General features: G+C 38.7%; 1 protein-coding gene across 3 annotated transcripts in view; it reads left to right on the forward strand.

Annotated features, from left to right (window-relative positions):
* ldah (lipid droplet associated hydrolase) overlaps window positions 1–20,756 on the forward strand; it is a 229,875-nt gene that overhangs the window by 111,749 nt on the left and 97,370 nt on the right. For all 3 annotated transcript variants that reach the window (XM_078399331.1, XM_078399330.1, XM_078399332.1), the window contains one exon: window positions 7,351–7,485. In XM_078399331.1, the coding sequence (XP_078255457.1) occupies window positions 7,351–7,485 (135 nt within the window). The remainder of the gene's footprint in view (window positions 1–7,350; window positions 7,486–20,756) is intronic.

Genomic DNA, 20,756 nt, shown 5'->3' on the forward strand with positions numbered 1-20,756 from the left:
TGGCTCCTCACTCAAGATCTTAAATGGAATTTATAGGGTAGATGGAAAGAAACTATTTCCATTGGTTGGAGAATTTAGGACTATACGCCATTATCAAAAAAAATTAAATCTATGATTTTAAGGAGTGAAGTTAGTAACTCTTGAACATTCAAAGGAAAGTGGGTTTGTAGTGTTTATTCTTGATTAGTGAGGGTGTTAGGGGTTATGGGGAGAAAGCAGGAGAATGGGGTTGAGAGGGAAAGATGGATCAGTCATATTGAATGGCAGAATAGACTTGATGGGCCTAATGGCCTAATTCTGCTGCTATAACCTATGAACCTGAACTTATCTTTAAGTAGAAAAGCGAGAGTTAAACTTGAGCAAAAGCACTCCATTTCTGGATTTTACCTGAAGATAATAAATGTCACTGGGTTGTATTAGGCATGTGCACACTTCAGCAAAGAGAAGTTTAGTTCCTGGGATAAACTAACTAACCGTGTGCTCCAAAATAAGCAGGAAGTCCTGTGAATTCAGTCTTATACAGACCATGAATTATTTATGAAAAGGGATCTTTAAACAGTGTTCAGGAAAACTAAGCTTGAAATACTCTTCAGTTTCAAAGATGTAATTATTTAGGAAACGGTTAATGCGCTTTGATTTTTAATAGCAATTGGTGCCTACTGAGTGAATGGGCTTCGTATTTGGTCTTGTGCAGTTGAACAAGTCAGCTTTTTCTAAAATCGAAGGAACATTATAGATAAACATGATTCTGGACATTTTTGGAAGATAGACAGCATTTCTGGAAAGGAGAAAAACAGAGTTATGGTACAATATTGACCTTTTTTATAGTCAGAAAGTTCTTGTTCTTGTCAAAGGTCACTGGATCATAAATTCTGCTTCAGTCTCCAGCCTGATTTGCTCAGTTTTTCTATTTTTTTTACATTTCTGATTTTCAGCATCTGCAGTATTTTGATGTTTTAGCAATTATTTCTCACATGCTTATTTCCAAAGCATTATATTATATTCCTTTCCCCATATCCCTATTCTTAGCTTGGGGAGAGAGAATCAGATTGCAGTGTTCTAATGCCTCCGATTAGCAACAAAGATTGCAGAACAGGGTTGAATCAATTTTACAAGGATATCTCACTCCAGTATGAGGTTCCCAACTGTTTTAAGAAGACCACTATGATCCGAGTGACATAAAAAGCAAGGTTATGTCCTTAATGACTACTGCCCACTGGTTCTGGCATCCATCATCATTAAATGCTTTGAAAGGCTGATCATAACACATGTCAACTCCTGACTCCCAGTCAGCCTTGATCCACTGCAATTCTCCTACCGCCACAATGGCAGACGTCATCTTGCTGGTCCTACACTTATCAGTGGAACGTCTGGATAACAAAGACAATTATATCATACTTCTATTTATTGACTATAGCTCAGCCTTGAACACCTTAATTCAAACTCCTAGACCAAGAACTAGATCCTTGACATCCCTGACCCATAGTCCATAATGAGGTGACAAAACATTCTCCATGATAATTATCAATACCTATGTGCCCCGGTGTACTCAGATCCTCACTATACTCCTGATACACACACAACTGTGTGGCCAAGTTTTCCTTGAACTCCATTTACAAGTTTGCAGATAAAACAGTGTTTTAAACAGCCTCACAGCGCCTGAAACCCAGATTCGATCATGACCACGGCTGCTGTCTGTGTGAAGTTTGTACATTTTTCTATGATCACATGGGTTTCCTCCAGGTGCTCCAGCTTCCTCCCACATCCCAAAGACTTGCAGGTTTGTAGGTTAATTGGCCTCTGTAAATTGCTCTTAGTGTGGTGCAAAAGTGGGATAACATAGTACTAGTGCAAAGTGGGATAACATAGTACTAGTGCGAATGGGTGATCAATGGTCAACGTAGACTCGGTAGGCCAAAGGGCCAGCTTTCTATCTTTCAATCGATTATTCCAGGTAACATGGTTTCAAGACAACATACTCTCCCTCAACAGCAAAACAAAGGAGCTGGTCATTGACTTAGGTGGGGTGAAGTACACACCCTTGTCTGTATCAATGGTGCCGAAATGAATATCGCCAAGAGCTTCAAGTTCCCAGGTATAAGCATTGCCAACTATTTGTCCTGGTCCAAGCGCATCGATGCTATGACCAAGAAGGCACAATAATGTCACTACTTTGAAGATAGACACAAAGTGCTGGAGTAACTCAACTCAATAGGCAGCATCTCTGGAGAGAAGGAATGGGTGCCGTTTCGCGTCGACACCCTTCTTCAGACTGAATCGGGAGGGAGGGAGACAGAGATATGGATGGGTAAGGTATGAAAACACAGATCAAAGGGGATGGTGATCAAGGAAATGTAAAATGGTACATTGTTAGCTGAGGGGAAGGTGACAATTAGGCATACAATCAGTAATATCTACTTCATCAGAAAGCATAGAAATTCAGTATGTCACCAATGACTCTTACCAATTTCCCACAGATGCATCATTGCAAGTGCCCGGTTCCAATGCATCACAATTTGGTCTGACAACTGCTCTGCCCAGGATTAGAAGGAATTGCAGAGAATTGTGATCGCTGCCCAGCACATCACGTAAACCAGCCTTGTCTATTTTTTTGTGGTATTTGCTACTTTGTTTTCTTGAGGTTTTCCATAGAGTTTGATTTGCCAATTATGCAGTGGCACAAGAAGCACTAGCCATCTTTTTGAAACCAAGTAAAATAGAGATTTTATTTTAAATTAAAAAGTAGCCAAACTAAACCTTTAAGGTCAACAACAAGACAACAGAGATAGAATGAGAGAGTGGGAGAGACTTATTGTGCTGCCATTTCCAGTTTTCAATCAATAGCGTTCTTAGTAGCATTTGATTGAATGTATTGCACTGCTTTATTTTAAATCCCATTTTAAAATGTCTCTCAGTGGTGAACATAACACAAAGATTTCATTGCTATCCAAATATAGAGATACTAGGTAATACAAAATTGTAATATGTTTAAATGAAGCTTGCAGGGTACAATATTAGTTTGTCGCGTCTCCAAATTTTGACTTTTTTCTCTTTCCAGAAACCTTAAGACATAGGAGCAGAATTAGGCCATTTGGTTCATCCAGTCTACTAGTACCTTGTCTCTATATCCATGGGTTCCTTTCTTGTTTAGAACCTCACATGTGGCACCTTATCAAAGACCTTCCGAAAATCCAAGTAAACAACATCCACTGACTCTGTCTCTCCTGCTTGTTACTTCCTCAAGTAGCAGGGACAATGGGGTGTAACCACTGACATTCACCTGTGTTTCTTTCAATTAATGACCATTATCTTTCCAGAAAATTAATTACATTGTTTTCCTGACTACTACTTCTCAGTTTCGAATGCCATCGATTATTGCACAGCAGAACATTTGTCTGCAAAGTGGACCCATTCATGTCTATTTTTATGCATTTTTTTGATAGTCTTGAATTGTTTGCATCCACTTAGTGACATAGTGACTTAGAGGTGACGTGGAACAGTACAATACAAGGACAAACTATTTGGCTCACAATTTCTGTGTCCAACATGATGCTGAGCCCAACTCTTAACTGCCTACACATAATTCATATCCCTCCATTCCCTGCCAATCCAAAAGCCTCTTAAATGCCACTATCATATCTGCCTCAATCACCACCCCCGGCAATGGGTTCAGTCATTCAACACTTTGTAGATAAAGTTTTTTTTAAACTTGCACTAGTTATCTCCTTATAACTTTGCCCCTTTCACTTTAAAGCTATGCCCTCTAGTATTTGATTTAACGTTTGACTGTCTATCCTATCTATGCCTCTCATAATTTTATATACAGTATTTCCTGTTGAAGTTCCACTAATTGTGAGATTGGACCAGGTAACCTCCCATGGTGATTTACCTGGTTGCAGCTTTAATTCCCCTGCCCTTGTCCATTCACATTTTGTGCCCCCAATGGCATCATCAATGTGCATTGCATGTTTTCATTACTTCATAATCAAAGCTGGTTTCACTACTGATCCACTTTCCCTCTTATCTCCATGGTAACTGTCTAAGGTGCTTCTTTCACAAGGTAAATGTAGCATTATTCACATCATAAAAATACCCCAAGTCCAAGCTTTAAGCAATTATGTGTTATACGATTAATTTTAATTAAATGCCGGCTCCAAATCAACAAATAAATAAATGATAATCAATTAGAACTTAAATTCTTAAATTGTTAACAAAGGAAACTCAAATAATATGGAATTTTGATTCACCATTATAATCAAGGAATTGAGCTTGCCTTCTGCAATGAGTAATAGAAGCTGGAAAGTAATTCTATCTCGCCAGCACTCTATTCCTCCGCATCTGTTGAAGCTGAGCAGCTAAACAAATCTATCCACGTACTGATTTCCAACTCTAATCATCGGACCTGTGAGAGCCATCAAAATTGTTCTCTTAATAACAACTCCACCCATCCCCAAACTACACATATAACAACAGCACCGACACACCCAAGAATTCCACCTGCATCTCTAATCTCAGTGGAGCTGTCTATTTGTAGGGGTGAGCCGACTAATGTTACTTGCCGTGTATTGTGCTCATGTTGTTGGAACATGTTTCCAGAAATTATAGACATTCAAGAAACTCGTCTGCAAGAAATTCTCGGTCATAATTGAGGGGATTATTCGAGACTGGATAGAGATTGAAGAAGGCACAAACCAGGATTTGTATTTAAAAAATTGACAACTTTGTATCACGCTCATCATTATTCATCGATATGGATCTTAATCACTGGAAATGGTTCACAATCCATTTGTTAACGAGTTCATTAAATTTTTTATTAAAATCACAGTTCAGTACATGTGAATCATGATTCGATGTAAAGATTCCAGCACCCTACCCAAACAAATTTAAACTTCAGTCTAAGCACTTACTGTTTCTCACGTAACATCTTTTGGATTTCTATATGAGTAACTCTACCGAATGGAGTGAGCCTGCCAGAATTGCCAGAATTTTGAATTGTCAGACTACATGACCGAATGCCCAAATCGATTTAACCCTTTCAGTTCCAGCAACTTCCAGCACAGTGGTGCAACCTTAAAGCGCCAGAGATCCAGGTTCAATCCTGACTACGCGTGCTGTTTGTATGTTCTTGCTATGAACGCGTGGGTATTCTCTGGGTGCTTTGGTTTCCACCCACATTCCGAAGCATGCAGGTTTGTAGGTTAATTGGCAACAGTGAATTGTTCCTAGTGTGTGGAATAGAACAAGTGTACGGGTGGCCGCTGGTCAGCGTGGATTCGGTGGGCCGAAAGGCCTGTTGCCATGTGGTATCTCTAACACTAAACTTAAACGATGTAAGTTTGGCTGTAGGGCCTGTTTCTACGATATATGACTCTATGACTCGATGACTGTACGACAGTTGTACAGCTGAAGGAGGTTAGGGAAAAAGAAAGAGGTTGGCATGTATAAGGCCACGGTTGTACTTGAAAACTAGGATGTTTGGTTAAATATTAAGGGTATGGTGAACAGAGATTAGGGGTTCGGTCATTGAGTAAACAATTTGGGATTGATGTGTGCAAAATCAAACTGATTGAGAATGATCAGCAATGATCAGCCATGATCACATTGAATGGCGGTGCTGGCTCGAAGGGCCGAATGGCCTCCTCCTGCACCTATTGTCTATTGTATATTGTCTAAATGGATGTTCCTATAGGTAGATATTTTGTGATTGTGTGCAAGAACATATAATGAGATGTACAGGGCAAGTTTTTTTTCAGAGAATGGTGAGCACCTGAAACATGCTGCTGAGGGGGATGGTGGAGGCAGATATGAGAGTTGCATTTAAGAGGCTTTTGGATATGCACATGGATATGCAGGAATGGAGAGAGATAGAGATTGTGTACAGGCAGATAAGGGTTAGTTTTGGCATTATGTCAGCACCGACATTGCGGTTCAAAGGGCCGGTTCCTTCGCTGTATTGTTCCATGTTCTATATTGTCTCTCATAACCCCATTTCACCACTGCAACTTCAAAGTTCTTCTGTAGTTCCCAGTGCAAGCACTCCAGCATCATGTTGAGTTGCTTATTCATACTGCAGATACTGATTTACCATCCAAGACTGAAGATACGCAAGCTTAAACAGTACATCCAGTATAATAAATAACATTTGGCATTTTGGTTAAATCAACAATAACCGATTGTGGCTTCTCTTCAAGAACAGAGAATAGACAACTTTCTGTGCAGTAGCATCTTAAGGATGAACTTTGAGCCCGAAAAAGTCTCTCACAGCCAGGCATTTAAGGTTTTAATCTCTTGATCCCAATTCATGTGGTTCATGTAACGGAATAGTGCTATGTGGAAATCTATAACTAATCTACTGTTAAACTGGACATACTGCTTTGTAACTGAGTTTGTTCAGCATTGTTCTTAATCCATTTTAATGCTTCAGTCATCGTTTTCTCTCATCCTATGCTGATTGTATGTTCAAATAATAGCATCCTAACTGGTACATAACCCAAGTGGTGCTTGTTTGATGATTTAAGTCAATTTGACAGTTATTTTTCTCCAGGCTGATATAAATTAGTCTTATCAAGTGGCATTGAGGAGAAGTTTATGAATCTTGCTGTTGCAATTAACTGACATTTAGAGGTGAATTTCTAAATGCTTGTACAAGCTGCCCCCTGAGTTGGTTTAGGGTTCATAAACATTTTTTATGGAAATGGGAAATAATATGCAGTATGCATTATTAAAAAAAGTGTGTGCTGTATTTCTACAATATTTTAAACCTAGAAAATTAAAAACATCACTTTTATTGCCTACTAAGTACCGTGCAAAAGGAACATGATGAAAACTATTTTTCCACAGAGAGCAATTAAGATCCAGAATTCCCTGTTTGTGAAGTTGGTGGAAATGGATTCTGTCATTGCCTTGAAAAGGAAATTGGATGGGCATTTTAGAGAGAATAGTGAGTAATGTTATGGGGAAAGAGATGGGGAATTAGATTGATGGGATTACTCTGCTCAGAGCAAGGATAGATTTGATGGGAACTTGTAGTCAGTAATAATGCTGTGCTATTAATCTGATAAACTATGATAATTCTGATGAAAGTAGTACTCTTTCAATATTTATTTACTTTAGATTTTTGTCTTCAATTGTTTTGAAGCAGACAACAAGATGTAATATGCTGTTATTTATTTCAAAATTAGAAATCTTATATTTTGCTTATTTTTCTGAAAGATAGTTGACCTCTTATATAATCATCAATTTCTCCCTCCACTGCATGGTTTCTGATTCCAAAATTGAATAAGTAGCCTGTTTTTGTACGCTTTTGCACATTTTTCTGAAAGCCTTGTTATTTTTTGTATATTTTCACAGGGAACCCAGGAATAGTTTGTTACTATAAACTCTTCATGCAGATTTTACACAAGATCCTGATTCCGAAGTATCCCATCTGGGCCATAAGCCATGCAGGCCATTGCATTCCCCCTGAAGGCATGGAGATGATGGAAGGTATTGTACATTATTCAGAGTCTTTAGAATTAAGCCACCTCCATTCTCATCTCACCTTGTTACGCATAACCCTGAGCAAATAAACATTGGGCACGTGTTTTTTAAAATTATAAATGTCACATTTTATGAATTTATAATTTAATTGATCTACAGTAGAAATTTACCTGATCCTTCATTACATAAAGCATGAAAAATAATTTGCATAAGCTGCTGCATACTGTACCGAATGATGCTTAACCCTGCAGAAAATTAATCACCTTTTTTCAGGTTTTGTAATGTCATATCAAACAAAACAGTCAAAATTTGGTTCTAATCATTCAATTGGATATTTAAAGCAAAGCTGTCCAATGTGACTGCTCAATCTATCCTTGGGGGAGGAGCCTGTGGAATTTCTTGCAGAGATTGGAAGTTTGGATACGTTGGCTGCAAACTGAAATTGGCCCAAGGAGATTTGTAATGGATGCTGTGAACTTCATTTTTTGAATCTGTTTTAATTTTTATATCCTGTATGAGACACCAAATGCTTGCTAATTCTTTATCACATCACTCGTAAATGTGCACTCTGTTTGTAAATATTGGAGTGGATTGAAGAGAACATCGATCTTCTGCTACTTTTTCAGGGAACTCAAGGCACTTTTATTTAAAATTTACTGTGCTACAGGAGAGGTATGGATCTTTTTAAAATGACCAGCCATTTACAATGGTGACTAAAAGGAAGATATTTTAATTGGGAGGCTCAGTTGTGCTCATGCCTTGTTTGAATCTCCAATATAGAAATAGAAACAGAAAATACTCAGCAGGTCAAACAGCAGTTGTAGAGGGAGAAACATGGTTAACATTTCAGATGAATGAACCTTCACAGAACTTTCACTGTGATGGACGGATATCGACCTGAAACGTTAACTCTGAGTCTCTCCCCTCAAATCCTACCTCACCTGCATTTTTTGTTTTTTCTTTCAGCTCTCCAGCATCCAAACTTTTTTGTTTGTTTTCGAACTTCATTAATATGACACTTAACTAAGCAGGTTGCAATTGCTGACACTGAAACCTTTGACTTGTAGAGGTGTTGGCTAAGATGTTGAACTCACCTTGTTGCCATATTTTTTTGTTCTGACTGCACAACAGACTAACAAGTTAACTGGAATTATGATGAATGAAGAGTATCCCACCTGGTTTTCATCCAGAAGCAATACACTATGCCTAGTCCTATCCTACAGTGTAATATGCTTAAGGCGTTTTTATAGCATTTTTCTGTGCAGAAAAACCTTGCCTAAACCTCTTCTAGATTAAGATAATTATGCACAGATGTATAAGGTAGATGTTGAGCTGGTTTTGCTGAACTGGCTGAATGCAGTGTTGCAGTTCATTGTAAGGAGAGAAGGAATGGGCTCAGTTAATATATGAAACACATGTTCAGCAATAAAGATGGCAAATGCAAACAGTGAGCCATTTATTACCTTCTTCATGTGACACATTACTCAACTGAAAGGAAAAAGTGGTAGCTGAGGAACAAATGGTTGTGAATGATTTAAATGGGGTCAACTTGGGAAGGTTGAGAGGATGATCTGCAAGATGAGCCTTAACCCCATTAGTCAGACCGAACACATAGACACAATGTAATTGAGGTCTGTAAATAATATGTGGTAGAGCTACTTTAGTCTTTCCTACATTTACTTGTCATGAATGCGGTTTTGATGCACCACCGTTATTCATTTAAAAATGCAAGGTTTGTACTGAACTCTTGAAGCTGTCGTTTGAAGAAATTAAGGTCATGATTTTTTTTGGGGGGGGTGGGCTATAAATAGATTGGCCAACAAAATGGTTCATTCCTGAATTCAACCTGCAAATGACCAATGATATGTTTGCCCACAGAAAATCAGCCCATCAGCATCAGCTACATTATTGGTCCAGAAATAAATCAATTCTGGGCGTCTGGGGAAAGATTGCATATGAGTGAAGTTCAGAGGGATCTAGGTATACCAGTGCATGAATACAAAATAACAGCAGATAGGTCCAGCAAGTAGTTTAGAAGGCAAACAACATGTAGGCCTTTAAGGCAATGGATTGGAATGTAAAAACAGGGATGCTTTGTTACAGTTGGACAGAATGTTGGTGAGGCCATACCTGCAATACTGTGCCCTGTTTTGGTCTCCTTACCAAAAAAGAATAGAATAGCATTGGAGGATGTCCAAAAGAAATTCACCAGGCTAATCCTTGGATAAGAGGGTTGTCCTATCAAGTGTGGCTCAACAGTTTGGGTCTGTAGTCCTTGGAGTTTAGAGGAATAAGGAGGGTAGCAAATCTCTCAATAAATTATCTGACCGTGAAAGTGGTGGAAGCCAGACCATTGGATATATTTGAGATGCAAATGAGCAAATACAGGGGCTCCCGAGGTTATGAAAATCACGACAAAGTCAAGCGTACTTAATCGTCATATGCAGCGACAACAGAATAATGACATTCTTACTTGCAGCAGCATAACAGAGCAGTAAACACAATACTCATAGATAACATATAATAAACAAGAAAAAAAAAGTCAGTCAGCTAAGAACCCCAACACTTTGCAATAAGAAGCCTGGTCTATAGTGCAACCAAGATAGAAACTCTGTTTCCCTTTTTACAAATTCTTTCAACTTTTTGAGTTGCAATGCAAAGATTGCATTTCATCAGCCTAGTATTTTTGGCAGAAATTCTTGGATTTTTTTTGTTCGTTTGAGATACTAGCAATTCTTTCATTGTGCTGGAAGATTTCAGGATCAAGAAACCTTCAGCAAATATGTAAAATGATATTTCAATGAAATCAAAGAGATCCTTCCATCAGCATGACTGTTGCTTTCAAAATTGTTACAAAAGAATGTAAAATGTTCAAAATGAAAAAAAAACACGGGACAAGGTTTAATAACTGGTTAGCTGTTTGTATGAAGATAGTAGATTGAGATGAGGGGAGTTACCGAGTACAAATGTGTGGTCATACATTGTCAGAAGTGCTTGCTGACTAAGGCCCTGATCAATAAACAACATCAACATCAGTTCACCTAGTCTCAGGATCAGCGTTTCCCCTTCTATCAACCGGTTGCCTATGTTTTCTACAGTATAAGTACATTCTGCAGGCCCCATAGTGGTGTGCAATACAATACAATACAATACAATATATCTTTATTGTCATTGTACAGGGGTACAACGAGATTGGGAATGCGCCTCCCATATGATGCAATAATTTAATTAATTTAAACAACAACAACCCAACGAAATAAATTGTAACAGTTTTAAGACAGAATAAAGTGCAAGTAGATCTGTGCCGGATCACTGTGCGATGTGACCATCCGGCTCAGCAGGACCGGTTCATAGCAGCTATGGCCCTGGGGATGAAGCTGTTCCTGAGTCTGGAGGTGCGGGCGTAGAAGGCCTTGTATCGTCTGCCCAATGGAAGGAGTTCGAACAGACTGTTGCAGGGGTGTGAAGAGTCTTTGTGGATGCTGGTGGCTTTTCTGAGGCATCGTGTGTTGTAGATGCCCTCCAAGGCTGGTAGCTGTGTTCCGATGGTCCTCTGAGCTCTATGGACTACCTGCTGAAGAGCTTTCCTTTCTGCCTCCGTGCAGCTGAGGTACCACACAGGGATGCCATATGTTAGGATGCTCTCTATGGTGCAGCAGTAGAAGGTCGTCAGCAGCTGTTAGGGTAGACCAGACTTTTTCAGTGTTCTTAGGTAGAACAGTCGTTGCTGTGCCTTCTTGATCATGCAGCGGTGTTAGTGGACCATGTTAGGTCCTCTGGAATGTGAGTGCCCAGAAACTTGAAGCTGGACACTCTCCACACTGTCCCCGTTGATAAAGATCGGGGCGTATTCCCCGTTATGTGACCTACGGAAGCTGATGATTAGCTCCTTGGTCTTGGTGGTATTTAGGGACAGGTTGTTACCAGTGCACCAGTCCGCCAGGTTCTGCACCTCCGCTCTGTATTTTGTTTCATCACCGTTGGTGATCAGCCCGATCACCGTTGTATCATCTGCAAACTTGACAATGGTGTTGGTGTCGAATGCAGGAACACAGTCGTGTGTGAAGAGGGAGTAGAACATGGGGCTCAGAACACAGCCCTGTGGTGTGCCGGTACTCGGGGTGATAGTGGAGGACAGGTGCGGGCCCATTCTCACTGCCTGCGGTCGCTCCAGCAGGAAGTCCAGGATCCAGTCGCATAATGACGAGCTGAGGCCTAGCTGGTGGAGTTTGGTAGCTGGTGGAGCTGCTACCTCACAGTGGCAGAGACCCGGGTTTAATTCTGAACTCGGCGTGCTGTCTGTGCAGCATTTGTACGTTCGCCCTATGACCACATGGGTTTCCTCTGGGGGCTCCGATTGCCTCCCACATCCCAAAGACGTGTGGGTTTGTAAGCTAATTAACCTCTGTGTAGGGAATAGATGAGAAGTGGGATAAAATAGATCTAGTGTGAATGGGGCCACACCATGCTCCCCCCCACCCTCCACACCCTACATTCATTCTGAAGAAGGGTCCCGACTTGAAACGTCACCCATCCTTTTTCTCCACAGATGTTGCCTGGTCCGCTGAGTTTGTATCTATCTGTGATCAATGATCAGCGTGGACACAGTGGCCCAAGAGCCTGTTTCCATGCTAAATATCTAAACTAAACTAAGAAGGTGATTTGAATGGTTGAAAGATTCTTGGAGCACCTTTTAGCTCATTAGCCTGCAGTGTTTACTTTTGTTACTTCTCATGTTAACTTCCTTGAGATATTTGATGCATTAAACATGGTGTCTAAATGCACAGTCTTCCCCATTCATTAGAGTCAAACCAATATGCTGACGTAAGCAGGATTGTCTTTCAATTTAATGAATGTATTGCAGAAACTAAAATTCAAATACGATCTTATATTTCTATAAAACATAAAGACAGTGTGTGTTTCAATGAGATCATTTCTCATCATGTTAAAACCATTCCAGCGATATTCCCATTCATTTGAAAAGAATGAGGTAACGATTCAGTCGGCTAAAGGTTTTTGAATAAGTTGTGTTTGATTATTTAATTGTTTTTTGAATGTCCCAATTTTTTTTGTTAGAAGTTCCTATATTGTGGGTAAATAGACAATCATGTGCAAATTATGCTGTCACTGTGCAGGGCTTTCATTGTGGATTGAACTAGCACTTAGCAGCAAACTGATATCGAGGATCTACCACAGTGATGTTCATATTTTCATCTTACATCTGTGGCAGACATGGGCAGCTTATGTCTGATAGGAGATTCTGAGCCATAGTTTTATTGTCAACAAGTTTATCAAATTTTAAGTCATCAACCAGTCCTTGGTTATATAGTTTACTTATGGGCCTTTCAATGCAGATTTTATTTGGGAGGGTGAGGAAGGGGATGCTAAACTCCAAAGAAAAAATAGAATGCTATTTCTGATCTGTTAATATTGATTACAGATGAATTAATAATGAAAGGCTGCATAATGGAATTATTACATAATGAAAGCCCCTGCGTGGTGATAGGTTTATTTGCATGTAATTATCATATCATCAAATCATATCATATATATACAGCCGGAAACAGGCCTTTTCGGCCCTCCAAGTCCGTGCCGCCCAGCGATCCCCGTACATTAACACTATCCTACACCCACTAGGGACAATTTTATTATTATTTTTTTTTTTTTTACATTTACCCAGCCAATTAACCTACATACCTGTACGTCTTTGGAGTGTGGGAGGAAACCGAAGATCTCGGAGAAAACCCACGCAGGTCACGGGGAGAACGTACAAACTCCTTACAGTGCAGCACCCGTAGTCAGGATCGAACCTGAGTCTCCGGCGCTGCATTCGCTGTAAAGCAGCAACTCTACCGCTGCGCTACCATGCCGCCCACAAGAACTTCTAAGAAAGAAAACACGTTGGGACATTCAAAAATTAATTAAATAATCAAACACAACTTATTCAAAATGAAAGGCTGCACAAAACAATACATAAAGAAGAATTCTTTAAATGCATTGAATTATAAATATTTCCTACAGTGTTATTATTTTGAATTATTAAATTCTACCATTGCCCACATCTTGTTCAAAGGCTTCTTGAAATTCCCAAGATATCTCAGTTTCAGAGCAGCATGATTTAAAATTGGGGAGGTGGAGGGGGGGAGGGGAAGGGAAGGGAGGGGGGGAGGGGGAATGAATTCCTGATTTATCATGCTTATCCAGAGATGCCACAAAATGGGTATACTTGTGTTTGTTTCAGCTGGGGAGGCATGAGCAAAATACAAAATTATATTAATTTAACATCTTTTTCACACCTCAAGGTATTCCAAAATACATTCCAACCAAGTTCACTGGTTACTGTTATAAATTAAAAAATGCAGAAGTCCCAGTTTGGACATGGCAAAATATCCCAAGCAACAAACTGATGCTGATTGATCGGATAATCTGTTTTAATTTCTTGCTTAAAATCAAGATATGAAGAAAATCAGAGGAGAACACCATGGCTGTTCTTTATAATAATTCCAAAGATCATTTTTCATACACCCCAATGAGTAGATGAAGGCCCCAGTTCAAAATCTAATCACACACTTCCATTGGTGCAGTGATACCCCATTACTTCACAGGAGTTCCAGGCCAAATATTTAGTTGACGTTTCTGGAGCAAGACTGTTACCATTGACTCAAATATCCATGAATTTGAGGGGAGAAATTTAGCTAGGGTTTCCGCTCTGGTTTAATGTCCCCTACTGAAAGAATTATTGGGTGTTGACAGAATTGAGCTGCAACGTGATGCCCCTATGACCAAGTAACCAGCAGAGACTCGATGTCTTGGCTCAAAGATGAAGGAAAAATGAATCAAAACGGTATACGTTTCTGTCTGCTGGATGATAACCGTGGAACTGAAGCCGGGCAGGGGAGCTGGTGCTGTCAAGAAAGAAGCAAAGGAAGAAAATTGGTGAAGAAAAATAATGAACAGTATTTTCTTAGCATATAATAGTACCATATGAATTATGGATTATTTGCTTTTCCTTAAAATTGCACAAATACAAATCAGTGTGATATTGTATCCCCTCTGTTCCAGTTTCAGAACATAAACATATTTTTGAATATTCCTTCAGAATACAGACATGTGCACATATTTCAAAGAGCAACATTTTCCTCACAAACAGTTTTATTGTACCACAAAATTTAAAGCAGAATAGTTAAGATCTAAATACAACATGAACAACAGAACCTGTCGCTGTCGTCAATCCAAGAAGTTGCTGACAAAGCACATTTTTCAGTTTGGTTGATTTGTTTTCTGTTGTATTTTTCTTTCATAATATGGTTGTTAGTGGGTTTTTCTATGTTGGGTACTTATTGATGAAAAGGGTGCACATTTTCGTGCATTAGGGTTGACAAATTAGTTTGTATACATGCTAATAAAAGGTTTATGCAAAGATTAAAAGGTTTAAGCATTTTATCTTGAGTCATTGAAGAAATTGCAAGCTGAGGGCAGTTGTTGCAATTATTTTCTTACATGTCTTCCAATGTCAAAATATTCAGGCTTCCTGAGCACCATGTTTTTGATTACAAAAAATGTGTTAAGAGGAAAAACAGGAGAAATGGTGTGCACTTGCCAACGTAAATATAAACTCTAAAAAGATGTGTAGTTAAATCTAGAAGTCCCAGTGATTTGACCCATGTGATAAAACGTGTTGAATGAAATCAAGTGGCACTTTCATGTTGGAAGGTCTAGAATGTTAATAGCCTGGAGTACCAGCTGATTAACACAGTATGTATAAATTCTCCTGTTATTCTTTTGCAACTGTGGTGTGGGTGGAGGTCTAAGCAGGGTCAGAGGGAGGAGGGAACTGCAGCTGGAACAAAAAAAATGTCATTGCACTGTTTTAATGAATCAAAATGTAGTTATGACCAGTACATTTAGTTGTGTAATAAATTAATGTTCCAAGTGACACTTGGAATGTTAAGAGCTGTTAATGACCGAGGTGAAAAGACATCTGTTGATTGAGTTGTATTTTCCTGCCAGTGGATTTTCAAGGGTAAAGAACCAGTGCCTTGCTGAATAACCAAATGACTGAAATATTGTCATTTTTGACTTTTAAGGCCTTACAAAAAAATTGGCATTGAGTTACATACATACTTAACATTTTATTTATCATTATTTTTCATTTGTGCATTACTTAGGAATGGTCCTTCTTAGAAATAAAACATATCTTGCATTTTTTAGACCAACTTCTAACAAACCGGCAAAGTTTTTAGACCAGCAAAGTTGGTATTCCAGGCTATGTATCTTTTGTTCTTAACTTCTGAAATCCTGTCTTACATTTTACATAGAATTGGAAATACTTGTCTCAAATATTGTCACCTTTCACCTGAAACGGTGAGTGTAGAAAAGTTTTTATGTGAAGTGGAGGGGGTTAATATCTACACTACATTTATTATTAAGGTAGATTGACTTATTTGGGGAGAAGAAATAGTAGAGCCAAAATGGGGAAGAACCTTTTCTGATTTTGAATGAGCAAATTTGAATTTAAACATTTAGTCATTATGGGCATCATGTATAAAAGATTGGCCAAAATGAGAACTGGACATATGTCTGGCATAACCAGCTACATGATTCATTTTGTTGTTGCTTCCTTCTTAGCAAGCTTGTGTTTCCCGCAAATATGCATCGTGAAACCTGGCTAACGATGGTCCATGATTTAGTAGTTCTTAGAAATATTTTTTATTGGCTCACCTAGAATATGTTGTAAGGCTATTAGTAATATATTTGTAAATGATACTGTACAAATCAAAATAATTTATGCAATACAAATGCAATTTCCACATAAAAACATGATCTTAAATCAAAATAATCAAATGACAAACAAGATACCTTGTGCTGTATTCCTGATTTTGTCAAAGTAATTGCTCAGAATTATCTTGGGGAGGGGGGGAGGGAGGGAACCAATGAAGCAATTTCCACTTGAGAAATACTTGACTGGATCCTAAATGATTGTTCCCTGTTTTTAGGTCAAATTGAAATGAACAGGAATTAGTCCTCACCTAACAACTGTAAAGTGTTGTATAGGAAGTGTTATAATCCCTTAAAATGTGGTTACTGACCTTCACTCAAGAACCCTTTGCTGTTAATGTAGCATGAGTCGAACCTACCTCAGTCAAACAAAGTGACTAGGTTAACAAGACCTGTAAAACAGTACAGTGGTTTTACAGTCTTAAGGAGCTCAGGCGTGAAAGTTTGTGACCCTGAACTTTTAAATGGAATGCTCCCAGCATAAATAACTTTGTGACAGGTTTTTTGAGACCACTGCGAATAATGTATGTAACTGTTGTATGTAACTTTTGTAGCCTTTCTATTAATTGGGTGCTGCAGTTCACTGCATGAATTCTTGTATTTTGTTGGGTGATAATCTAGCATCTAGCAGATATTTTATACATAAGTGAGGAATGCCATGTTTATGCCTTGATTAAGAAGCATTCAAGAACTCTCAAGTGCTATTTTAGTACTTTAAGTAGGCTAATTGAAGTATGTATAGCATTTCTTTATATATTAATCTGTCGGTAATGCTTTTATCTTTCAAAGCTAATTAATTGGTGTTATTGCAAAAATAGTTGAATCAATTTGGACCTTGAAAACCCCTAAAATTTAATGTAGATTAAAATGTCTTCTATTCCTATTCCCTTCAGTCTATTTCAAACGTAGAAATCTTTCATTTCAAAAACTTCCCTTTACATTTTACTCTTGACGCAAGTGCTCTGTGTGTGTAATTGTTGACTTTGTTACTCGTGCTGCTGCAGAAATTAATGTTGATATCTGCAGTACTCTGGAATTGGCATTTTGGCAGAGGCATTCACATTATTACATTTATAAGTAAACAGCAGATCTGATTTTTATCAACTTTTTGTAAATTTTCTAAATGGCTTTCACTCATGGGGCTGGAAATTTTCAGTAGCTCTATAATCCACTTAAAAGAAACTAATCAGATTTATGGCCAAAGAGCTGCTTGCATGATGAGGCAGAGTAAAAACAGATCTGATAGCCATTGAAATAACTCAACAAATCATGAAGCAAATGGCCATGTGAATAACTTTTTTTTAACTTTGCAATTCTTTTGAAAATATATTGCTAGCAATTTATATAGCATTTTATACTGTAAATCTGCAGAGTGTAGGATAAAAACATTCATTTAAATATTTTTAATCAAATATTTTAGTCAAAAGTGAACTTCTGAATGATTTAGTTTTCTCAAGTGAATTCCTTTCCAAACAGTAACATTTCAGATAAAAGTCACCCTTAGCAGCACAGTGGGGCAGCTGGTAGACTTGCAGTCGCACAGCACCAGGGACCCGGGTTCGATCCTGTGTGGAGTTTGCATGTTTTCCCTGTGACCACGCGGGTTTCCTCCAGGTGCTCCAGTTTCCTCCCACGTCCCAATGGCATACGGGTTTGTAGGTTAGTTGACCCTCTGTAATTTGCCCCTAGTGTGTAATTAATGGATGCAAAAGAACTACATAGTACTGTGAACTGGTAATCAATGGTCAGCGTGGACTCGGCGGGCCAAAAGGCCTGTTTCCATGCTGTATCTCGAAACTAAACTAAAAGTACTTAAAATTAAATTGTGCCAAAAGGCCTAATGAGACATCAGAATTTTCTCTGTTTTTAATCAACTGACGGAAAAGAAAATTGGCACATCCGAATATGCTTTCCAGTCCAATAATTTATATTTGGCAGCCAATTTATATACACGAAAGGCCTGCATTTGGCCATATGATTGGATATTATATTTTGATAATATTGGTTAAAGGCTCAGCATTGACAAAGATCCAAGAACACATCTCTTGTCATTTTGAATATAACTATAATGTCTTTTTCATCCATAGAGAATAATTATCAATATACATTTTAAATAATATCCACAAATGGAAATATACAAGCTCTTCAAATAATAATTGGTTATTTTGTTAATTCTTCATCTAATTATCTTTCAAGCTGAAATAACAAAAAAATCAAAATATTTTTATATCTCAAATGTTGTTTTACACTGTTATCTGGAAGTTGGTTTGCATGACTCCATATTTTTACCATGAATCATGTGAAAAATAGAAACCTGACTGATACAACTTCAGAGGAACTGAGTCTTCCATTGGTGCATAGCTGTGAACATGCAGGTCATTGTGCGAGTTTGAATGTCGCTTCTCGGTTTTAAAGTGGAATTTGAGTGATCTCAACCACTTTAAACTTGCCTGTGAAGCGTGATGCTGCACAAGTGAAAAGAGATCTTGCAATCAGATCCTGGGCTAGTTCCTTGATGGGTCCACTTTAAGTAATTTACTTGCTAACACACCTTTTTAGAATCCATTCCCCACAGTTATTCTCCTGAAAACTCCTACCCATTAATACCTCAATGCAACACATAACCCGCAACCTTTATCCAACCTCGTTACTGTTGTTACAACTCGCCAATATCAATCTGAAAATTGCTTCCAACCACCCGACCCCCCTCCCTCCCTTGCCCTGACAATGTACAGTGACTGACAATTGAAGCCCTCTAACTTCTTTCTTCCCTCACCAAACCTTGGCAGCTGACCCTCAATCATCCCTTCTGTTTACCAGACTTCATGCAGTATTGAACTTCTTAAAGTCAGACTCACAAACAAAGCCCTTCATTGGTCTGCCAGCCTAAACTGCGTTACAGATTTTGTAAGTGCCCAAGTTGACATCCTTAAGGAAGGGTGTGAAAGATTACGAAAGATTACATGGATAGGACAGGTTTAGAGGGATATGAGCCAAATACAGGCAGGTGGGACTAGTGTAATTGGGACATGATGACCAGTGTGGGCAAGTTGGGCCAAAGGGCCTGTTTCCACATTCTATGACTCTAGACTCTATGACCCTATAGATAGATAGGAATGTGCGGATGTGGTCAACTTGTTCATGCCGATTAAGATGTCCCATCTATGCTAGTCACACCTGCCTGCTTTGCCCCTTATCCCTTTAAATCTTTCTTATTCTTATACCTGTCCAAATTGCTTTTAAATGTTGTTAAAGCTATCTCCTCTGGCAGCTCGTTCCATATACTTAGCACCCACCTTGTTGCGCCTCAGGTTCCTATTAAATCATTCCTCTCTCATCTTAAACCTGTATCCTCTGGTTCTTAATTACCCCTACTCTGGGGGAAAGACTGCATTCATCTATCTATTCCTCTCCTGATTTTATACATCTCTATAAGATCACCCTCAATCTCCTGTGTTCCAAGGAATAAAGTCCCAGCCAGCCCAATCTCTCCCTACAGCTCAGGCTCTTGAGTCATGGCAACATCTTCATAAATGTTCTTGGCAAATTTGATTTCTTTCATTTTTTTATGAAAGTGCTGGATCAACTGTGCATAGCAGTATCAAAACTGTTTGCCTCATGTCCAATGATAAACTGTGTTTTCCAGTTTATTTGATAAGGTCATAAATGATAGGAACAGAATTAGGCCTTTCAGCCCATCAAGTCTACTCCACCGTTCAATCGTGGTTGATCTATCACTTCCTCCAAACCCCATTCTCCAACAATCTCCCCAAAACCCTTGATTGTGTGTTTTATGTAACAATTAGAAGTTCAATTCTTGAACATAATGTAAGAGTTTCTGAACCAAGTGCTCTGTTTAAATGTATTTTCTGGGCAATAAATGTGGTAAATGTGGAAGTTTAAAGGAAACGTTGGGAACCAAAATTGACATTGAACCTGCGTGATTTAAGGATTTAAGGACTTGAAATTCTGCAATGCATTTCATCCGGAATTTTGTTCCAGAGGATCACTTTCAGCCTTTTGCCCTGTGGCATAGGTATGCTCAGTAGCTGACACATTGCTTCTAATTACACACAGATGGCTATGTTTAAAATGTACCTTAGAATGTGAGTCTCAAGAAAGCACAGGGTGCAAATATGGAGTTGTTACTTTGGTGTCCTGTGCCTGAAGCTAATATATCACTGTGCATATTTCTTGTGAACAGGCAAATGTTTAATTCAATTTAATTCAAATCTGTAATTTGACAAATGAAACAACATTAAATTAAATATAAATCTTAAAAAGGAACATGATTTCATAATTTGATAGAATATAATATAAAAAATGGTCACACAAGGAACTATACATGCTGGAAACCTGAGCAAAACACAAAGTGCTGGGTGTCAACATTTCTGATGACCTCTCTTGGACCCACAATACCTCAACACTGATCAAGAAGGCTCACCAGCGTCTCTTCTTTCTGAGGTGACTAAAGAAGGTCCATCTGTCTCCTCAGATTC

The sequence above is a fragment of the Rhinoraja longicauda genome, chromosome 5 (assembly GCF_053455715.1).
Source record: "Rhinoraja longicauda isolate Sanriku21f chromosome 5, sRhiLon1.1, whole genome shotgun sequence".
NCBI lineage: Eukaryota > Metazoa > Chordata > Chondrichthyes > Rajiformes > Arhynchobatidae > Rhinoraja > Rhinoraja longicauda.